Here is a 16,305-nt window from a genome sequence, read left to right as displayed (position 1 = left end):
GTTGCCTGTGCTATACAGTAGGTCCTTGTTGGTTATGTATTTACTCATTGTTAAAGGTCCCGTCCCCCCTCCTAGTTCATGGGGAAGATGTAAGATGCTGGAGGAAACCGGCTCAGACCCACCACACACGCCCGCACCCGAGCACACACACCCAGATTACAGTGAGGAAGGAGGCAGGAGCTGGGGAGGGAGGTGCGGGGTCGCCGCCAGGCACTGGGGTGTGGCCTCCAGGAGGCGGCCAAAGTCTCCGGCATGCAGGTTCCTCCCGTGGGTCCACGCCCTACCTGGGGCGCGGGGAGCGGTCTCCGCCACCTCGAACCTGGGGGACCTGGGAGACTACCGTTGGGGAGTGTGTGTCCCCGACACCAGGCGGCGGCGGTCGTCTGGGAGAAAGAAATCCGGCGGCGGGGAGAGAATCCCACCCGCACTCAACTGGAGAGTCTCCGGCCCCGCCTCTCTCGGCTGGATTCCAGCGGGGAAGGAGGGAGCCGCCCCGCACCCGCCCCCGACGGGCCAGGCCGCGTGGGGCGTCTGAGAACCGGAGAAGCCGCCAAACTGCAGAGATGGAGGCGGCGGGCACCTGGGCGCTGCTTCTGCTGCTGCTGCTCCTGGTGGTGACGCTGGTGCTGCCTGCGACCCGGGCCCGAGGCCACCTGCCCCCGGGGCCCACGCCGCTGCCGCTGCTGGGCAACCTCCTGCAGCTCCGGCCGGGGGCGCTCTACTTGGGGCTCCTGCGGGTGAGCGGCCGCGCGGACGTCCCGGCTAGAGGAGAGGGGGTGGGAGGGGACCCCAAGACGGGAGACCACGCAGAGAGGCCCTCGGGTATCCTAGAGGATGCAGGCGAAGGGGCTATGGATGCCCCGGGATGGGGTGGGCGTAGGGGTCCCGGGCTGAGAGAGTTGAGGGAGTGATGGTGAGAAAGGAGGCTAGGGTGGGGATGGCGCTAGGAGAGGCAGAGAATCCTGGAGAGGGTGTGAGGGGTCGGAAGCAGGATCCAGAGTGGCAGGGGTCCCGGGTTAGAGAGACTGGGAAGATCCTAGCAAGGTTGGAGCGGGGTGCAGGGAACCGGAGCTGAGACAAGAGTCCTCAAGCAGAAGAGACCGTGGTGGCTTGTCCCACTGGGAGTGGTAGCGGGGAGATACAGGTGAGTCTCCTGCGGAGGGAGCAGAGAGTAAAAAGAAGGTGTCCCACCCCACCCCAGCCCACCCACCCCGCCCCTCACGCGGGGGAGTTGGAGGTGGAGGCCTAGGCTGGAGGATTCCAGGAATCTGTCTGCCCAGACTGAAGGGGATACAGGCCTGGGGGCGGGGTACGTGGAACTCAGCTAGGAGGGAGCCGGAAGCTCCTGGGAAGGAGAAAGGAGGGAGAGAAAGAAGGCTGAAGTGGCCCCAACCTTTTCAGGGTCGGGGCGGGGGGAAGTGAAGAAAGGCCAGAGGTTCCCCATTCTGGGGTCCTCCATACAAGGCAAGGCGGGTAGCGGTCTTGTTTGGAGAGAGATGGTGCTGGTGCTTGGTGATATCTGCCCCCAGAATTTGAGGATTTAGCAGTGACTCAAAGGGGTGGTTAGTTTTTTTGGGGAGGGCGGGGATTAAGGAAACCCACCGTTATCATCCCGTGCCCATTTTTGCCGCTATATGTCTGAATTGTGGGAGTGATGGTGGGTCTTGGGTCGTCCTGGCGTCAGAAGTTAGGGCTCTGCAGGGTAAGGAGATGGGGACCAGAGCATGTGTTGGGTGATGGAGTTGGAGAAGGAGAGCTTTTGGGGGCAGGGGGCTGGGGGCCTGGTACAAAACAAGAACTGAATCTCCCAAAGGGACTATTTCCATTTGCGGTGAGGCAGAAGCAGAAGGGGTCCTCCTAGGTGGTTCATCCAGAGACAAGGGGCCACGATGGAGACACATAGACTTTGAGAGGCAGCAGCCTGCCCCCCATCACTCACGCGTCTCGCTCCCTGCTCCCAGCTGAGTAAGAAGTACGGACCGGTGTTCACCGTGTACCTGGGACCCTGGCGGCGCGTGGTGGTCCTGGTCGGGCACGAGGCTGTGCAGGAGGCCCTGGGAGGCCAGGCTGAGGAGTTCAGCGGGCGGGGGATGGTGGCAACGCTGGACGGGACCTTCGATAGCCACGGTGAGTCACAAGGGGAGCTGGAGGCTGCTGGGTCCCTTCACTCAGAGCCTGCCACCATTTATTGGCCTGTGACCTGTGCATGGTTCAGGGTCTCTGGGCCTCTGTTTCCTCATTTGTAAAATGGGATGATAACAGTGCCTATTACCTAAAGGTACTGAAGGTTGCTCAAAATCAGCACTCATTAGTTATCTGGTTGTAATAGAGTTATTACTGCTCCAGGGGAAGCCGCAGGGTTGGGAGGAAAAGGGAGAGTGTTTGAGACACTGGGAGTTAGTGGGCAAACACTCAAAATGTACAAACGAGTCTCTGTGTTAAGATTGAAAGCAGGAGGCCAGTGCTGGGTGCTCCAGGGAACACGGCAGTAAATAAACAGCCTCAGCCCTGCTCTCCCAGAGCGCACAGGTCAGGAGACAGACCTGTCACCAGATAGTGACAGTCCAGACAGGTCAGGGCTGGCCTGCGGGAAGCCCTGGGACTGATGGAATTGGAGGAGGTGCCTGGCCCAGCCTGTCCAGGAGGTCTTCCTGAAAGATGGGGAGTCTGAGCTGAGACTCATAGGATTAGGGGAACGGTTTTCCAGGCAGAGCGACCAGCACCTACAAAAGCACAGGGGTAAGATAAGCAAGCATTCGTCGACTGACAACTTTTAATTACACCTGGCTGGGTACTGGGAACACAGCAGTAACAAATGTAATGACATGTTTTACTGTGGGAGTGATGAGCGGTGTGAGAAGACAATGGAGGGAGAGACTAGATTTCTAAAGCCAGGTGGCACCAGTGGTAAAGAACCCCCCTGCCAATACAGGAGACACCAGAGACTCAGGTTTGATTCCTGGGTTGGGAAGATGCCCTGGCGGAGGAAATGGCAACCCAGTATTCTTGCCTGGAAAATTTCATGGACAGAGGAGCCTGTAGGGCTACAGTCCATGGGGTTGCAAAAAGTCAAACATGACTGAGCATGCATGCACACTCCTGAAAGCAGGACAGAGGAGGCCTTTACTGGCCACAGGAGCAGAGGGAGTTGAGGGGAGAATGGAAGCAATCAGGGAAGGCTTCCTAGAGCAGGTGACATTTAAGCTGAGACCTCAAGGCTGAGTGGAGTTAGTTCAGTGAGGAGGAAGAGGTGAGTGGTCCAGGCAGAGGGAACAGCAGGGCCAGAGGCCGAGGGGACATGCTGACACCTTTGAGGAAGTGAGAAAAGGCATGAGGAACAAAGCTGGAGAAGTCTGCGGAGCCTGATCATGCAGAGCCTGAGTCAAGCCAGACTTTGGGTTTTCCTGGAAAAGAGTAGAGTCAGAGTTAGAAAGGTCCTCTGGTTCCTGTGTGGGAGTCCAGAGAGAGGCTTGGGCTGGACCAGGACTGGGGCCATGGAGTGGGGGGGAGGGAGGGGGGGGAGTGATCGGGAGGGGAATGCAGGACTCTGGGCAGGGAATGGGATGCTCGGTGGCTGAACCAAGGAGAGATGATGAGGCCAGTGTGGGGCCCTAGTGGAGGGATGGGTGGGCAGGGGACATCCAGAAGGAGGCATCCAGGAGGCCACCGTGGGCTGGCATTCTACAAGTGGAAACAGCTCAGAACAGGGAATGTTCTGTCCAAAGCAAATCTTTTGGATAAAGAGGAAAACAGTGCAATTCCTTCCTCCTCCTTCCCTGTTTGGGGCATTGGGGCCTGGGACCCAATGCGTGCATGCATGCTAAGTCGCTTCAGTCATGTCCCACTTTTTGGAACGCTATAGACTGTAGCCCGCCAGGCTCCTCTGTCCTCTGTCCATGGGATTCTCCAGGAAAGAATACTGGAGTGAATTGCCATTTTCTTCTCCAGGGGATCTTCCCAACCCAGGGATCGAACCCGCCTCTCTTATATGTCCTGGATTAGCAGACAGGTTCTTTACCACTAGGGTCAGCTGAGAAGACCTACATAAATGTTAAGATGGATGGATAGAAGGGTGGGAGGGAGGGAGAAAGAGGAAGAGGAAGGAAGGATAAATGGGAGGGTGGGTGAATAGAGGAATAAAAAGATGGATAGACAGAAGAAAGGAAGACATCTTCATTCACCTTGGTGAATTATCCAGACACAAGGAGTCTGCATAATCCTCATTAATGATTCCCCAGGAGGTCAGCCTCTGACGCAAGGTTAGGCACTGATGGAGCACCTCCTGAGTCCTCCTGCCTGGACTAGGCTCTTATGGACTCAGGACAGGGCACCTCCCTGGGAGGAAGGGAGGAGTCCTGGGGATCGGGGGAAGGCTGGTCCCTCCTTGAGCCTAGCCGTCTGTGCAGGCGTGTTCTTCTCCAACGGGGAGCGATGGAGGCAGCTGAGGAAGTTCACCACACTGGCTCTGCGGGACCTGGGCATGGGGAAGCGAGAAGGCGAGGAGCTGATCCAGGCGGAGGCCCGATGTCTGGTGGAGGCGCTCCAGGGGACAAAAGGTCAGCAGGGTGGCCTGCCTACAGCAGGAACTTCTTCCCTCGGGGGCCAGGCTGGGGACTTTGTCTACTCCACCTCTGTCTTCCTCCACCTTCTGTCCGTCTTGCTGTCTCCCTGAGGGCCTGTGTCCCTGGTACTGTCACATCACTCTTTCTGCCTCTTCTTTTTCTCTGTGTGTGCTCAGTCGCTCAATCATGTCGGACTCTTTGTGACCCCATGGACTATAGCCCGGCAGACTCCTCCATCCATGGGATTCTCCAGGCAAGAATACTGGAGCATGTTGCCATGTCCTCCTCTAATAGATCTTCCCGACCCAGGGATCAAACCCGCATCTCCTTCATCTCCCACCCTGGCAGGTGGATTCTTTCCCACTGGGCCACCTTTCTCTGTTTTTGTTATTCTCTCCTGTAAGTCTGTCTCTCTCTAACTCTCTCTCTCTTTTTCCCCCTGGCCAAGCCAAGCCGAGTGGCACGCGGGATCTAGTTCTCTGATCAGGGATTGAACCCTCGCCCCTGCAGTGAGAGTGCAGAATCTCAGCCACTGGACCCCCAGGGAAGACCCCAAGTCTAACTCCCTTTCCCAGTCTGTCTCTCTCAGCATCTCTCGCTGACTCTGTCTCCTTGTCTCTCTCTATCTCATTCTGCTGTCTCTGTCTCACTCTGGGCCTGTCTCTTCCCGGTGGTGGCGGGCCCCTCTTCCATCGCTGTGGACCAGCTCTGCCCGAGTCAGTTCCGCTCTGCCTGTCTCCATCACAGCCTCCCCGCTGCCCTCCCTTCCCAGGACGGCCATTTGACCCCTCCCTGCTGCTGGCCCAGGCCAGCTGCAACATCATCTGCTCCCTCGTCTTCGACCTCCGCCTCCCCTACGACAATGAGGAGTTCCAGGCCGTGGTCCAAGCGGCTGGCGGCATCGCCGTGGGGGTCAGCTCCCCGTGGGGCCAGGTAAGTGACTGGGACCCTTCTCCGGCCACCTTCCCCAAAGGCTCCTGCCCGCCTCTTCCAGGTAATCCCAGAGCGCCCTGTCCGCCTGCCCCTCTGCCCTGGTGCAGGGCCCCCGTGAAAATGGCTGTCGTTCTCCCCGCAGACCTACGAGATGTTCTCCCGGTTCCTACAGTGCCTCCCGGGCCCCCACACGCAGCTCCTCGGCCACTTGGGCACCGTGGCCGCCTTCGCCACCCAGCAGGTGCGGCAGCATGAGGGGAGCCTGGGCGCCTCAGGCCCCGCGCGCGATCTCGTGGACGCCTTCCTGCTGAAGATGGCAAAGGTGGGGAAGGTTAGGGTTGGGAGGGCCTCCTGGCCAACCCCCACCCGGGTGGTGTAGCTGGGATGCTCTGTCACCCTCCCTCTTTCTCTCTGCACGTCCCTCTGTGAATGCGGGTCTGAGTCCCTTGCATCTTCTCCTCCCTCCAGCCTCAGCCCCCTGCCCAGGCCTCAAGCCCCCTGACCCGCTGCTGTCAACCCTCATGGTCACTTCCCCTCACCTACACGGGACAGTTCCTATCAATTACGATGCTTTACTTACGAAACCTTGAAATAGTAAACTACACTAATAAAGTCCTCTTTATTAATTATGTGAGAACAACTAGCATATGGGAAAATTTGCATTACGATGACTCCTGTGGAAAGAACTACTTTTTAACTGTACACACTTTGCAAGCAGGGGAGATACCCAGAGCCACAGTCTTTGAATACATGCAGCCTTATGGACTGAGAGGAATTTTTTTCTTAATTCTGTGGCCCTACTTTTTTTTTTTTTTTTGGCCATGCCGCATGGTCTGTGGGATCTTAGTTCTTGACCGGGAATTGAACCCAGGCCATCAGCAGTGAAAGTATGGAGCCCTAACCACTGAACTGCCAGGGAATTCCCATTTCTTTTCATTTTTTTAATTAAAAAGATTTAATTATATTTGAAATGAACAGATACTGCTGTATATAAAATGGATAAACAAGGACCTACTGTATAGTACAGGGAAGTATATTTAATGTCTTGTAATAACCTATAATGGAAGAGTTTGAAAAAGAATATATATAGTATGATTCAGTTATGTATAACTGAATCTCTATACATTCTGTATACAATCTGTATAACTCTGCTGTCTACTGGAAACATACATCAACTAGACTTCTGTAAAAAATTAAAATGTAAAAAATTTGGAAATTCTCTGGTGGTCCAGCTGTTGGGACTCCATGCTTTTGCTGCCAAGGGCCTGGGTTCACTTCCTGGTCAGGGAACTAGGAGCCCACAAACCGTGTGGCATGGTCAAAAAAAAAAAATGAAGTGTACAGTTTAGTAGTGTTCGATATTATGTCATCACCACCCATCGCCAAAACTCTTTTCAACCAGTAAAACTGAAATTCTGTACTCATTAAAAGACAGCTCCCCCTTCTTCCCTCCCACAGCCCCCAGCCCCCAGCCACCCCCTTCTACATTTTGTCTGTATGAATTTGACTATTCTAGGCACCTCGTGTGTGTGTGTTAGTAGCTAAGTTGTGTCCGACTCCTGACCCCATGGACTATAGCCTGCAGGGCTCCTCTGTCCATGCAGTTCTCCAGGCAGAAATACTGGAGTGGGTAGCCATTCCCTTCTCCAGGGGGTCTTCCTGACCCAGAGATTGAACCCAGGTCTCCCACATTGCAGGCGGATGCTTCACCATCTGAGCCACCAGTATTTGTCCTTTTGTGGCTTATCTCACTTAGCATAATGTCCTCAGGATTCATTATTGCTGTACCTCATGACAAGATTTCCCTCCTTATTAAGGCTGAATTGTATGAATATAGCACATTTTCTTTATCCATTCATCCATCAGTGGACACTTGGATTACTTCCACCTTTTGGCTAGTGTGAATAATGCTGTGATGAACATGGGTGTACAAATGTCCTTCGAGATCCTGCTTTCTATTTTTTTTCTTGCTTTCTGCTCTTTTTAATAAATCCCCAGAAGTGGAATTGCTAGATCACACGGTAATTCTGTTTGTAGCTTTTGAGGTACAGCAGTCTATACCGTTTACCATCATAGCTGCACCCTGCTTTTTTTTTTTCCGGCTACACTTGGTCTTCATTGCTGCACTTGAGCTTTCTCTAGTTGCGGTGTGCAGGGGCTACTTTTCTTTGTGGAACACGGGCTTCTCACTGCGGTGGCTTCTCTTGTTGCAGAGCATGGGCTTTAGGAGTGTGGCCTCAGGAGTTGTTGCAAACAGACTGAGTTGCTCTGAGCATGTGGGATCTTCCCAGACCAGGGATCAAACCCGTGTCCGCTGCGTTGACAGTCAGATTCTTAACCACTGGGCCACCAGGGAAGTCCCAACTGCACCTTTTCATATGTTCCCTTGGTGATGGGGGTTCCAGTTTCTCCACATCCTCATCAGCACTTGTCATTTTCTGTTTGGGTTTTTTTTTAATCGTAGCCACTCTTTCATTTTTAAAACATTTCAAGCCAACAGAACTAATGTCAAGACCCGACCTGCCCATACATTTTGTTTAAACTCCCTGACAAAGCTTTCAACTTGCTGCACTGTACCCTGAACGTGGCTCTGCTGGGTCTCTACTGCCTGCAGCCTGTGTCGTCTGAGTTCTTCTGCTTGGTTTCTCCCAGGAGAAGCAAGACCCAAACACAGAATTCACCGACGAGAACCTGCTGATGACAGTCGTGTATCTGCTGTTTGCCGGGACAGTGACCGTCAGCACCACGATCCGATACACCCTGCTGCTCCTGCTGAAATACCCTCAGGTCCAAGGTAGGAGCCTTCTCCACCAGCCGGGCCCTGGGAACAGGAGGGAGGGCTCGAGAAGAAGAATGTTCAAGAGAGTGGGCAGTCTGAGCCAGGGCATGGAGATGAGAATGAGCCCAGACATCCAGGGTGTCTGAAGAGCGGGAAGTTTGGGGACCGCTGGCTGCAGCTTGAGGCACAGTGAAGTGAGAAAGGAGGCAGGAGATGTCTCCGGCCTTGCTCCCTTGGTGGTACACTGTATGCCTAACCCTGAGCAATGGGGAGCCATGGAGGGCTGTTGAGCAGGGGAAGGCAAGGTTAAATTAGCATTTTGGAAAAATGTTTTGGTGTGTCATGAAGAAGTAAGTTGTAGAGTGTGAAAGAGGATGCCAGGAGGACAGGGTGGAGCCAGGGCAGGGACCTGGGTGGGAGAGAACAGGGCTGGGCCAGGCTGTGAGGAGGGAAGAGCGGGCCTGGTAGGCAGGTGGTAGAGGATGACAAGGGAGGGAGGCGTCCGGGGACAGGCCCCTGGCTCTGGCCAGGGGATGGGGGAGCCGCGAGGCCGCCCTGAGATGGAGGCAGAAGGATGAGGAGCTATTTCAGGGGAGACGCTGAGGCCGTGTATGCACGCTCAATTGCTCAGTCGTGCCCAGCTCTTTGCAGACTAGCCCGCCAGGCTCCTCTGTCCATGGAATTTCCCAGGCAAGAATACCGGAGCAGGTTGCCATTTCTTCTTCCAGGGGATCTTCCCAACACAGGGGCCGAACTTGAGTCTCCTACATTGGCAGGCGGGTTCTTTACTGCCGAGCCACTGGGGAAGCCCCATCTGGAGACAGTTTGAGAGTGAGGAGCCTGGGACCACCACGGGGAGGCATCCAACCTGGGTCAGAACTGGAGAGAAAAAACAAACCGGGGTTATCAGAGCACAGGCAAGACCTGAAGCTGTGTTGGTGAGGGAAGGCTGGGAATGTGCCCCAAGGCACTGCAGGGTCATTTCAGGGTCAGGCCACTCCATCAAATGCCATCGAGCCAGTGGGATGGGATGACAGGGAAGCTGGAACCTGGTGGCCTTGGTGGAATGGAGTCAGCTGCGATTTCAGCTCACCAGGCCTCAGTGTCCTTATCTGGGAAATGGCTCTGCCACCACCACAGGATTGCTGCAGGAACTGGAAGGAGAGAGACCTGATGCCCAGCACACAGGACAGAGGACTCTTCCTCCCTGCCCGCCAGCCTCACCCCTAACCATAGCTGATCAAACAGATGGGAGTTCCCTGGCGGTCCAGTGGTTAGGATGCCATGCTTTCACATGCTTTCAATCCCTGGTCAGGAAACTGAGATTCGGGCAGCACAGCTAAATAAATAAATAAATGTTTTAAAAAGAAGAAAAAGGTGAGACGTCCAAGGGGAGACCACAGGACCCCGACCAGCCTTTGACCTCCAACTCTCCTCTTCTTGCGTGCAGAGCGCGTGCAGGAGGAGCTGATGCGAGAGCTGGGGGCCGGCCAGGGGCCAAGCCTGGGGGACCGAGCCCGCCTCCCCTACACGGATGCAGTTCTGCATGAGGCGCAGCGGCTGCTGGCACTGGTACCCATGGGAATACCCCGAGCCCTCACCAAGACCACCCGCTTCCGGGGGTACACCCTGCCGCAGGTAGGTTTTCCGGTCAGCCAGACCCAGCGGCTGTCTCTCCTCTGAGCCTTGGGTCCCTTCCTGTCTTTGTCTCTGGATCTTGGTCTGTTTTTCTGTGTCTTCATCTTCCTCCTCTTTCTCTCTCCTCTCTGGGTGACATCTTCCTCTCTTTTTCTGTCCTTGTCTCTGCCCCTCTGTTTCCTTCTGTGTACATTTGCTCTTGCATTTTGACGCTGTCTCTGAGCCTGCTTGCCCATGTGTCCAGTGGATCCTAATTCTTTGCTGTTGGTCGAGTCTGACTTTGCGACCCCACAAACTGCAGCGCACCAGGCTCCTCTGTGCCCCGCTATTCTGCCTCCTTCCAGTTGTGGCTGAGACAATCAGATAAGATGACAGACAGGGAAGCAAGTTGAGAATTGAGGGCCAACGGAGGCCTGTCCCTTCCACACACCACCCCCCCCCATTCCCCTCCTCCCTGCAAACGCAATCAGGCTCTCCTTCCCTCCACACCTACACACTCAGTTCCTGCCCCTTCATTCGAGAGCAACTCACAGCTAGCACCACCAGGGGGCGACATCTCCCCGGAAACCGTAAGTGCCTTTCTGGCAAGTTGCTCCTTGAGTTGGTTATAGAATCCAACTCAAAGCAGTTAGAATCCAGTCCTGCTGTTTTCTAGCTGAGACCTGGAGCAAATCACTTCGCCCTCTGAACCTCCATCTACTTCTCTACTAAATCGGAAACAATAATATTATCAATTTGAAATTGTAAGGAATCTGTGAAATGAGGCTTGTGAAACACCAAATGAGGGACTTTCCCAGTGGTCCAGTGGTTAAGGCCCCTAAACTTCCAATGCAGGGGGCACAGGTTCAATCCCTGGTAGGGGAAGTAAGGTCCCACATGCCACGTGGCATGGCCAAAAAGAAAAACACCGGAACACCAAATGAGCTGTGCAAGAAGTGGGGCTCCTACGTACCCCACAGCAGCAACTGTTGCTAAAGCAATGACCATTGCCCAACTACAACAACTACGATAATGGCAAAAGCATTTACAGGCATCAGTGATCAAGGACCTGCTTTGTGCCAGACATTATTCTAAATGCTTTGCACATATTACCTTATTATATTTGCACATATGTCATTATTTAACCTTCAGAGCAACAGTATAGCTTTATCATGCTCACTTTACAGATGAGGAAACAGCCTTGAGAGGTTAGATTTGCCAAGCTCACCCAGCCTATGAGCAATAGGGGTAGGATTTAAGCCCAAAGCCTATGCTTTAACCATTGCTATCTGTCTTTCTCTTCTTTTTTTTTTACCTCTTTTTTGAACAGCGATAGTATGACCTTCTCCTCAGTGCTCACTCAACCTTCCCAATTCAGAGTCCCATTAGTGAGTGTCCCTAATAAAGGAGGTCCCTCACCCCCTCCTCAAATTCCCGACCTTCATTCACCCTCCACCATAGTCTTGGGAACATGGGAACTCTGATCTCAGTAAAGGGGCTGCCCCTCTCCCCAAACCCGAGTAGGGGAAGCCTTCATGGACAGCCCTCACCCACCCACCCTTCACCTCCAGAAGACCACAGAGGCAGAAAGCTGGACTCTGAGCTAAGTGGCTTAGGACAGCCACAGCTTAATCACAGCGTACCCTCAAGGTATAATAACAAATGTGAAAATAATAAGCTCTGCTATTGCCATGTCCAGATGTTGCCTCGAGCAAGTTGCTTAAGATCTCTGAGCCTTTGTTTTCCCATATTTTTTTTTTTTTTTTGGCTGCGCAACTTGCAACTATTAATAGTTCCCTGACTAAGGGTCGAACCCACACCCCCTGCAGTTGAAGCACAGAGTCCTAACCATTGAACTGCCAGGGAAGTCCCCCATCTTTAAAATGGAGATCATATTAATAACTGTTCCCTGGACTTGTTAAATGAAGAAGGAAATGACAACCCTCTCCAGTACTCTTGCCGGGAAAATCCCATGGACAGAGGAGCCTGGCGGGCTATGGTCCATGGGGTTGCAAAGAGTCAGATACGAGCACTCACACACACCTGCAGACTTGTTAAAAAGATTTAGTGAGTTTGTGTATCTTTGTAAGTATAATATGTGTATGTAGTATATATGAGGTAATATATGTAATACTAAATAAGATGCCTGATCCGTAAAAATACTCAGTAAACATGATGCCGCTATGTTTTGTGGGTCAGTTTCCCCAACACTCCAGACTGCTGCGCTCTGCCCTCAGGAACTGAAAACCTGAGGGGTGAGGGATATTTGTAGTTTGGGGTGTTTTTTATATTTTTTTATGTCCCCACTGTTTTCCAAGAGCTTAGGGGCCAGAATTTTGGAGGGAGGGTGGGGCTGGGGGGCGCTGTGCTGGGTCTTTGTTCCGGCACATAGGCTTCTCCAGCCGTGCACAGGCTTAGTTGCCCCTCGGCATGCGGGATCTTCGTTCCCCAACAAGTGTCCCCTGCGTTGGAAGGCAGATTCTTAGCCACTGGGCCACCAGGGGAGTCTGGATATTTGTAGCTTTGTTATGATCTCTCCTGGTGGCTCAGATGGTAAAGAATCTGCCTGCAGTGTGGGAGATCCCTGGGTCAGGAAGATTGGATCCCAGGTTCGATCCCTGGGTCAGGAAGACTCCCTTGGAGTAGGAAACGGCAACCCACTCCAGTATTCTTTTTTTTTTTTTTTTTTAATTTTTATTAGTTGGAGGCTAATTACTTTACAACATTGTAGTGGTTTTTGCCATACATTGACATGAATCAGCCATGGATTTACACGTATTCCCCATCCCGATCCCCCCTCCCACCTCCCTCTCCACCCGATCCCTCTGGGTCTTCTCCGTGCACCAGCCCCAAGCACTTGTCTCATGCATCCAACCTGGGCTGGTGATCTGTTTCACCCTTGATAATATACATGTTTCTATGCTGTTCTCTTGAAACATCCCACCCTCACCTTCTCCCACAGAGTCCAAAAGTCTGTTCTGTACATCTGTGTCTCTTTTTCTGTCCTGCATATAGAGTTATTGTTACCATCTTTCTAAATTCCATATATATGCATTAGTATACTGTATTGGTTTTTATCTTTCTGGCTTACTTCACTCTGTATAATGGGCTCCAGTTTCATCCATCTTATTAGAACTGATTCAAATGAATTCTTTTTAATGGCTGAGTAATATTCCATGGTGTATATGTACCACAGCTTCCTTATCCATTCATCTGCTGATGGGCATCTAGGTTGCTTCCATGTCCTGGCTATTATAAACAGTGCTGCGATGAACATTGGGGTGCACGTGTCTCTTTCAGATCTGGTTTCCTCGGTGTGTATGCCCAGAAGTGGGATTGCTGGGTCATATGGCAGTTCTAATTCCAGTTTTTTAAGAAATCTCCACACTGTTCTCCATAGCGGCTGTACTAGTTTGCATTCCCACCAACAGTGTAAGAGGGTTCCCTTTTCTCCACACCCTCTCCAGCATTTATTGCTTGTAGACTTTTGGATAGCAGCCATCCTGACTGGCACGTAGTGGTACCTCATTGTGGTTTTGATTTGCATTTCTCTGATAATGCCACTCCAGTATTCTTGCCTGGAGAATTCCATGGCCGGAAGAGCCTGGCGGGCTCCAGTCTATGGAATCCCAAAGAGTGGGACACGACTGAGCGACTATCACCACCACCACAGGGCACAGAGGTCTTCCCCCTTCTTGGCTCCATCCTGCATGACCCAGTGGTCTTCGAAGAGCCCGAGGAGTTCAACCCAGGCCGATTCCTGGACGCGGACGGGAAGTTCAAGAAGCACGAGGCGTTCCTGCCCTTCTCCTTAGGTATCTTTGGGGCCGCCCCTGCCCACTCACCGGTCCCCGTGTGCCTGGCGGGGAGGACAGCTGGCCCAGCGCCGCTTCTCTCTTCCGTCCAGGTAAGCGCGTCTGCCTCGGGGAGGGCCTGGCTCGGACCGAACTCTTCCTCCTGTTCACCGCCATCCTGCAGGCCTTCTCGCTGGAGGGCCCGTGCCCGCCAGGCACCCTGAGCCTCCAGCCGGCCATCAGTGGCCTTTTCAACATCCCCCAAGCCTTCCAGCTGCAATTCCGGCCCCGCTGACCCGCTGTGTGGACCGGATGACAGAGGGAGCCGTGGGAGGGTGGCAGCCTCGACGGCGGGCATGGACCCGGCTGCGTCTCCAGAGCCACGCGTCTACACCACAGGCAGCCTCATTCACGCCCGAGTAGGTGTGTATTCGCACACGTATATTCAGCCTCCACATCCGCAGGGTCATCAGCCCACACAACTACGCACCCAGACACACCCACGAGAACCACAAGGCAACTAAGCCACACTGCTTTCTATAGACAGAAATTCAGTCCGTCTGAAATCACGACCACGAACCCAGATAACCCACCAAGTTAACACACGGCACAACCACCCTGGACTCACAGCCCACACGTGGGCATTCAGCTGCTGCCTTCACAACTCACAGCAATGGCCACAGTGTTTGTGGCCCATGTGCCCTCTGAATGCATCAGATTTACCGGTGCCACTGTCTCTGGGAGCCTGGAGCAGAGACCCCAGGCTAGGTCATGTCACCACACACATGTCCTCAGTGAGGTATGTCCCTCGGTGACCCTACCACTATCCAGGCATAAGACTGTCACCATCCACAGGCCCCCAACCATGGAACCACACAGCCAACCCACGTGTGTGTGACACCAGCGGAACTGCTGGATATCTCCCCGTTAAGACACAACACAGCCTCCGGGGCCCCAGTTGCGGCCTCCTCTGCACCTTCAGCCCTCAAGGGCATCCCCTTTGCAGGTACCCTGATCCTCAAATGCTCCCAAATACAGACACACCCCAGTGTGCAGTTGTGCGCACAAACCTGGGGACCAGGTAAACTTGGACACACGTGGACCCCCAGGCCAGGGTAGCACACGTGCGCACGCGCCAGCTTATATCAGGGATCGAACCCTGTCTCTTGTCTCCGGCATGGACAGGCAGGCTTTTTGCCACTGAGCCTCCAAGGCAGCCCTAGCCTCTCCAGCTCCCCCACCCCCCTCAGCACACACATTGACCCACCGCCCCGACTCTGCGTCACAGTCCCAGCTAGACCCTGTGGAAAGAGCCAGATTCCAGTTCCCCGTGTCGGGGAAGAGGCCAGGTCTGACATCCTTGCCACTTGGAAGGTCCCCGTTTTGCAATAAAAGTTTGTTTCTGGCCCCGGGGCAGGGCCTAGTCTGAGTGTGACAGTGTCCATCATTGTGAGTAAGGGGTGGGGATGGGGGTCCGCCCCTCCCTCGAGGCTAGGCGGGAGCTGAAAAACACGGCCCCCGCCTACCCTGGCTGTTGACATCAGTAGCAGATGTGGAGGTGGTGGGGGAGGGGAGCTGTCCCAGGCCTCACTTCCGGTGGGGCTGGTGGGGGGAGGGGCAGGGCTGCAGGCCTGGGGGCGGGCTTGGGGCGGTGGGGGGACCTCAGTTTGGGACAGCCCGAAGGTGACCGCCCACCATCCTGGGCACCCTCCCAAACTGAAAGCAGATGCTGAAACACAAACCCTACCCTTCACTCTGGCCTCTCCTGCCACCGTTTCCCTCCCTTCACAAGGGAGCCAGAAGCATCTTTTTATTTGTCAACTATCTAGTAAGGAAGTTTTCAAATATACAGTAGTAGAGAGAATAGGACAGTGGGCCCATGACCCGGCCTCATTCGATAAGCCATCAACTTCCTGCTAGTTTTATTTCATCAGCTGTTCTCTTACGATGATTTTAAAGCCAATCTCAGAAAATAATTGAATACACATTCCTAATAGGAAAAGACATTCCCCCTGCCAACATTTTTTTTTTCCATTTCTTATTTTCTTTTATAAAGTCAATATGTTGAACCTGATGATTTTTTTCCTTTTAAAATATTCATTTATTTATACATTTATGGCTGTGTTGGGTCTTAATTTTGGCACACCAGTTCTTCATTGCAGTACGTGGGCTTCTCTCTAGTCGTGGCTCACAGGCTCAGTAGTTAAGCCTACTTGCCCCATTGCGGGCTTAGTTGCCCCGTGGCATGTAGGATCTTATTTCCCTGACCAGGGATCGAACCCAGGTGCCCTGTATTGCAAGTCAGATTCTTAACCACTGGGCCACCAGGAAAGTCCCCTGTCTCCTGCAACATTTTATTATGACGATTTTCAAACATGCAGCAAAGTTGAAGGGATTGTTCGGAAACATCCATGGGATACCACCTACATTTTCCCACCTTAGTTGCCCTGCTTCATCAGTACACTTCTATCCACCTGCCCATCCAACTCTTTTTTTTTTTTTTTAAGGCATTTTAAAACAAATTGCAGAGACTTCCCTGGCAGTCCAATGGTTAGGACTCCACCCTTCCACTGCTGGTGGGGTGAGATGGGGAGAACAGGTTCAGTCCCTGGTCAGGATA

At 53.4% G+C, this 16,305-nt stretch overlaps 1 protein-coding gene across 1 annotated transcript; it reads left to right on the top strand.

Annotated features, from left to right (window-relative positions):
* Positions 1-278: 278 nt before the first annotated feature.
* Positions 279-15,114, top strand: LOC122420795 (cytochrome P450 2S1). Its single transcript, XM_043436282.1, has 9 exons — positions 279-737; positions 1,962-2,127; positions 4,407-4,556; positions 5,335-5,495; positions 5,638-5,817; positions 8,148-8,289; positions 9,725-9,912; positions 13,565-13,706; positions 13,799-15,114. The coding sequence occupies exons 1-9, from the start codon at positions 564-566 to the stop codon at positions 13,978-13,980; spliced, it is 1,485 nt and encodes a 494-aa protein (XP_043292217.1). The 5' UTR covers positions 279-563; the 3' UTR covers positions 13,981-15,114.
* The last annotated feature ends 1,191 nt before the right edge of the window (positions 15,115-16,305 follow it).

Source organism: Cervus canadensis, chromosome 18 (genome assembly GCF_019320065.1).
Source record: "Cervus canadensis isolate Bull #8, Minnesota chromosome 18, ASM1932006v1, whole genome shotgun sequence".
Lineage (NCBI taxonomy): Eukaryota > Metazoa > Chordata > Mammalia > Artiodactyla > Cervidae > Cervus > Cervus canadensis.
The sequence above is the reverse complement of the archived record's forward strand: the minus strand, read 5'-3'. Positions and strand labels throughout refer to the sequence as shown.

Excerpts from the sequence above, each read along its gene's own strand:
- LOC122420795 (XM_043436282.1), top strand. The coding sequence starts at position 564 with ATGGAGGCGGCGGGCACCTGGGCGCTGCTTCTGCTGCTGCTGCTCCTG. Across the intron at positions 4,557-5,334 it reads GGCGCTCCAGGGGACAAAAG|GACGGCCATTTGACCCCTCC; the intron begins GTCAGCAGGGTG and ends CTCCCTTCCCAG. Across the intron at positions 5,496-5,637 it reads TCAGCTCCCCGTGGGGCCAG|ACCTACGAGATGTTCTCCCG; the intron begins GTAAGTGACTGG and ends TTCTCCCCGCAG.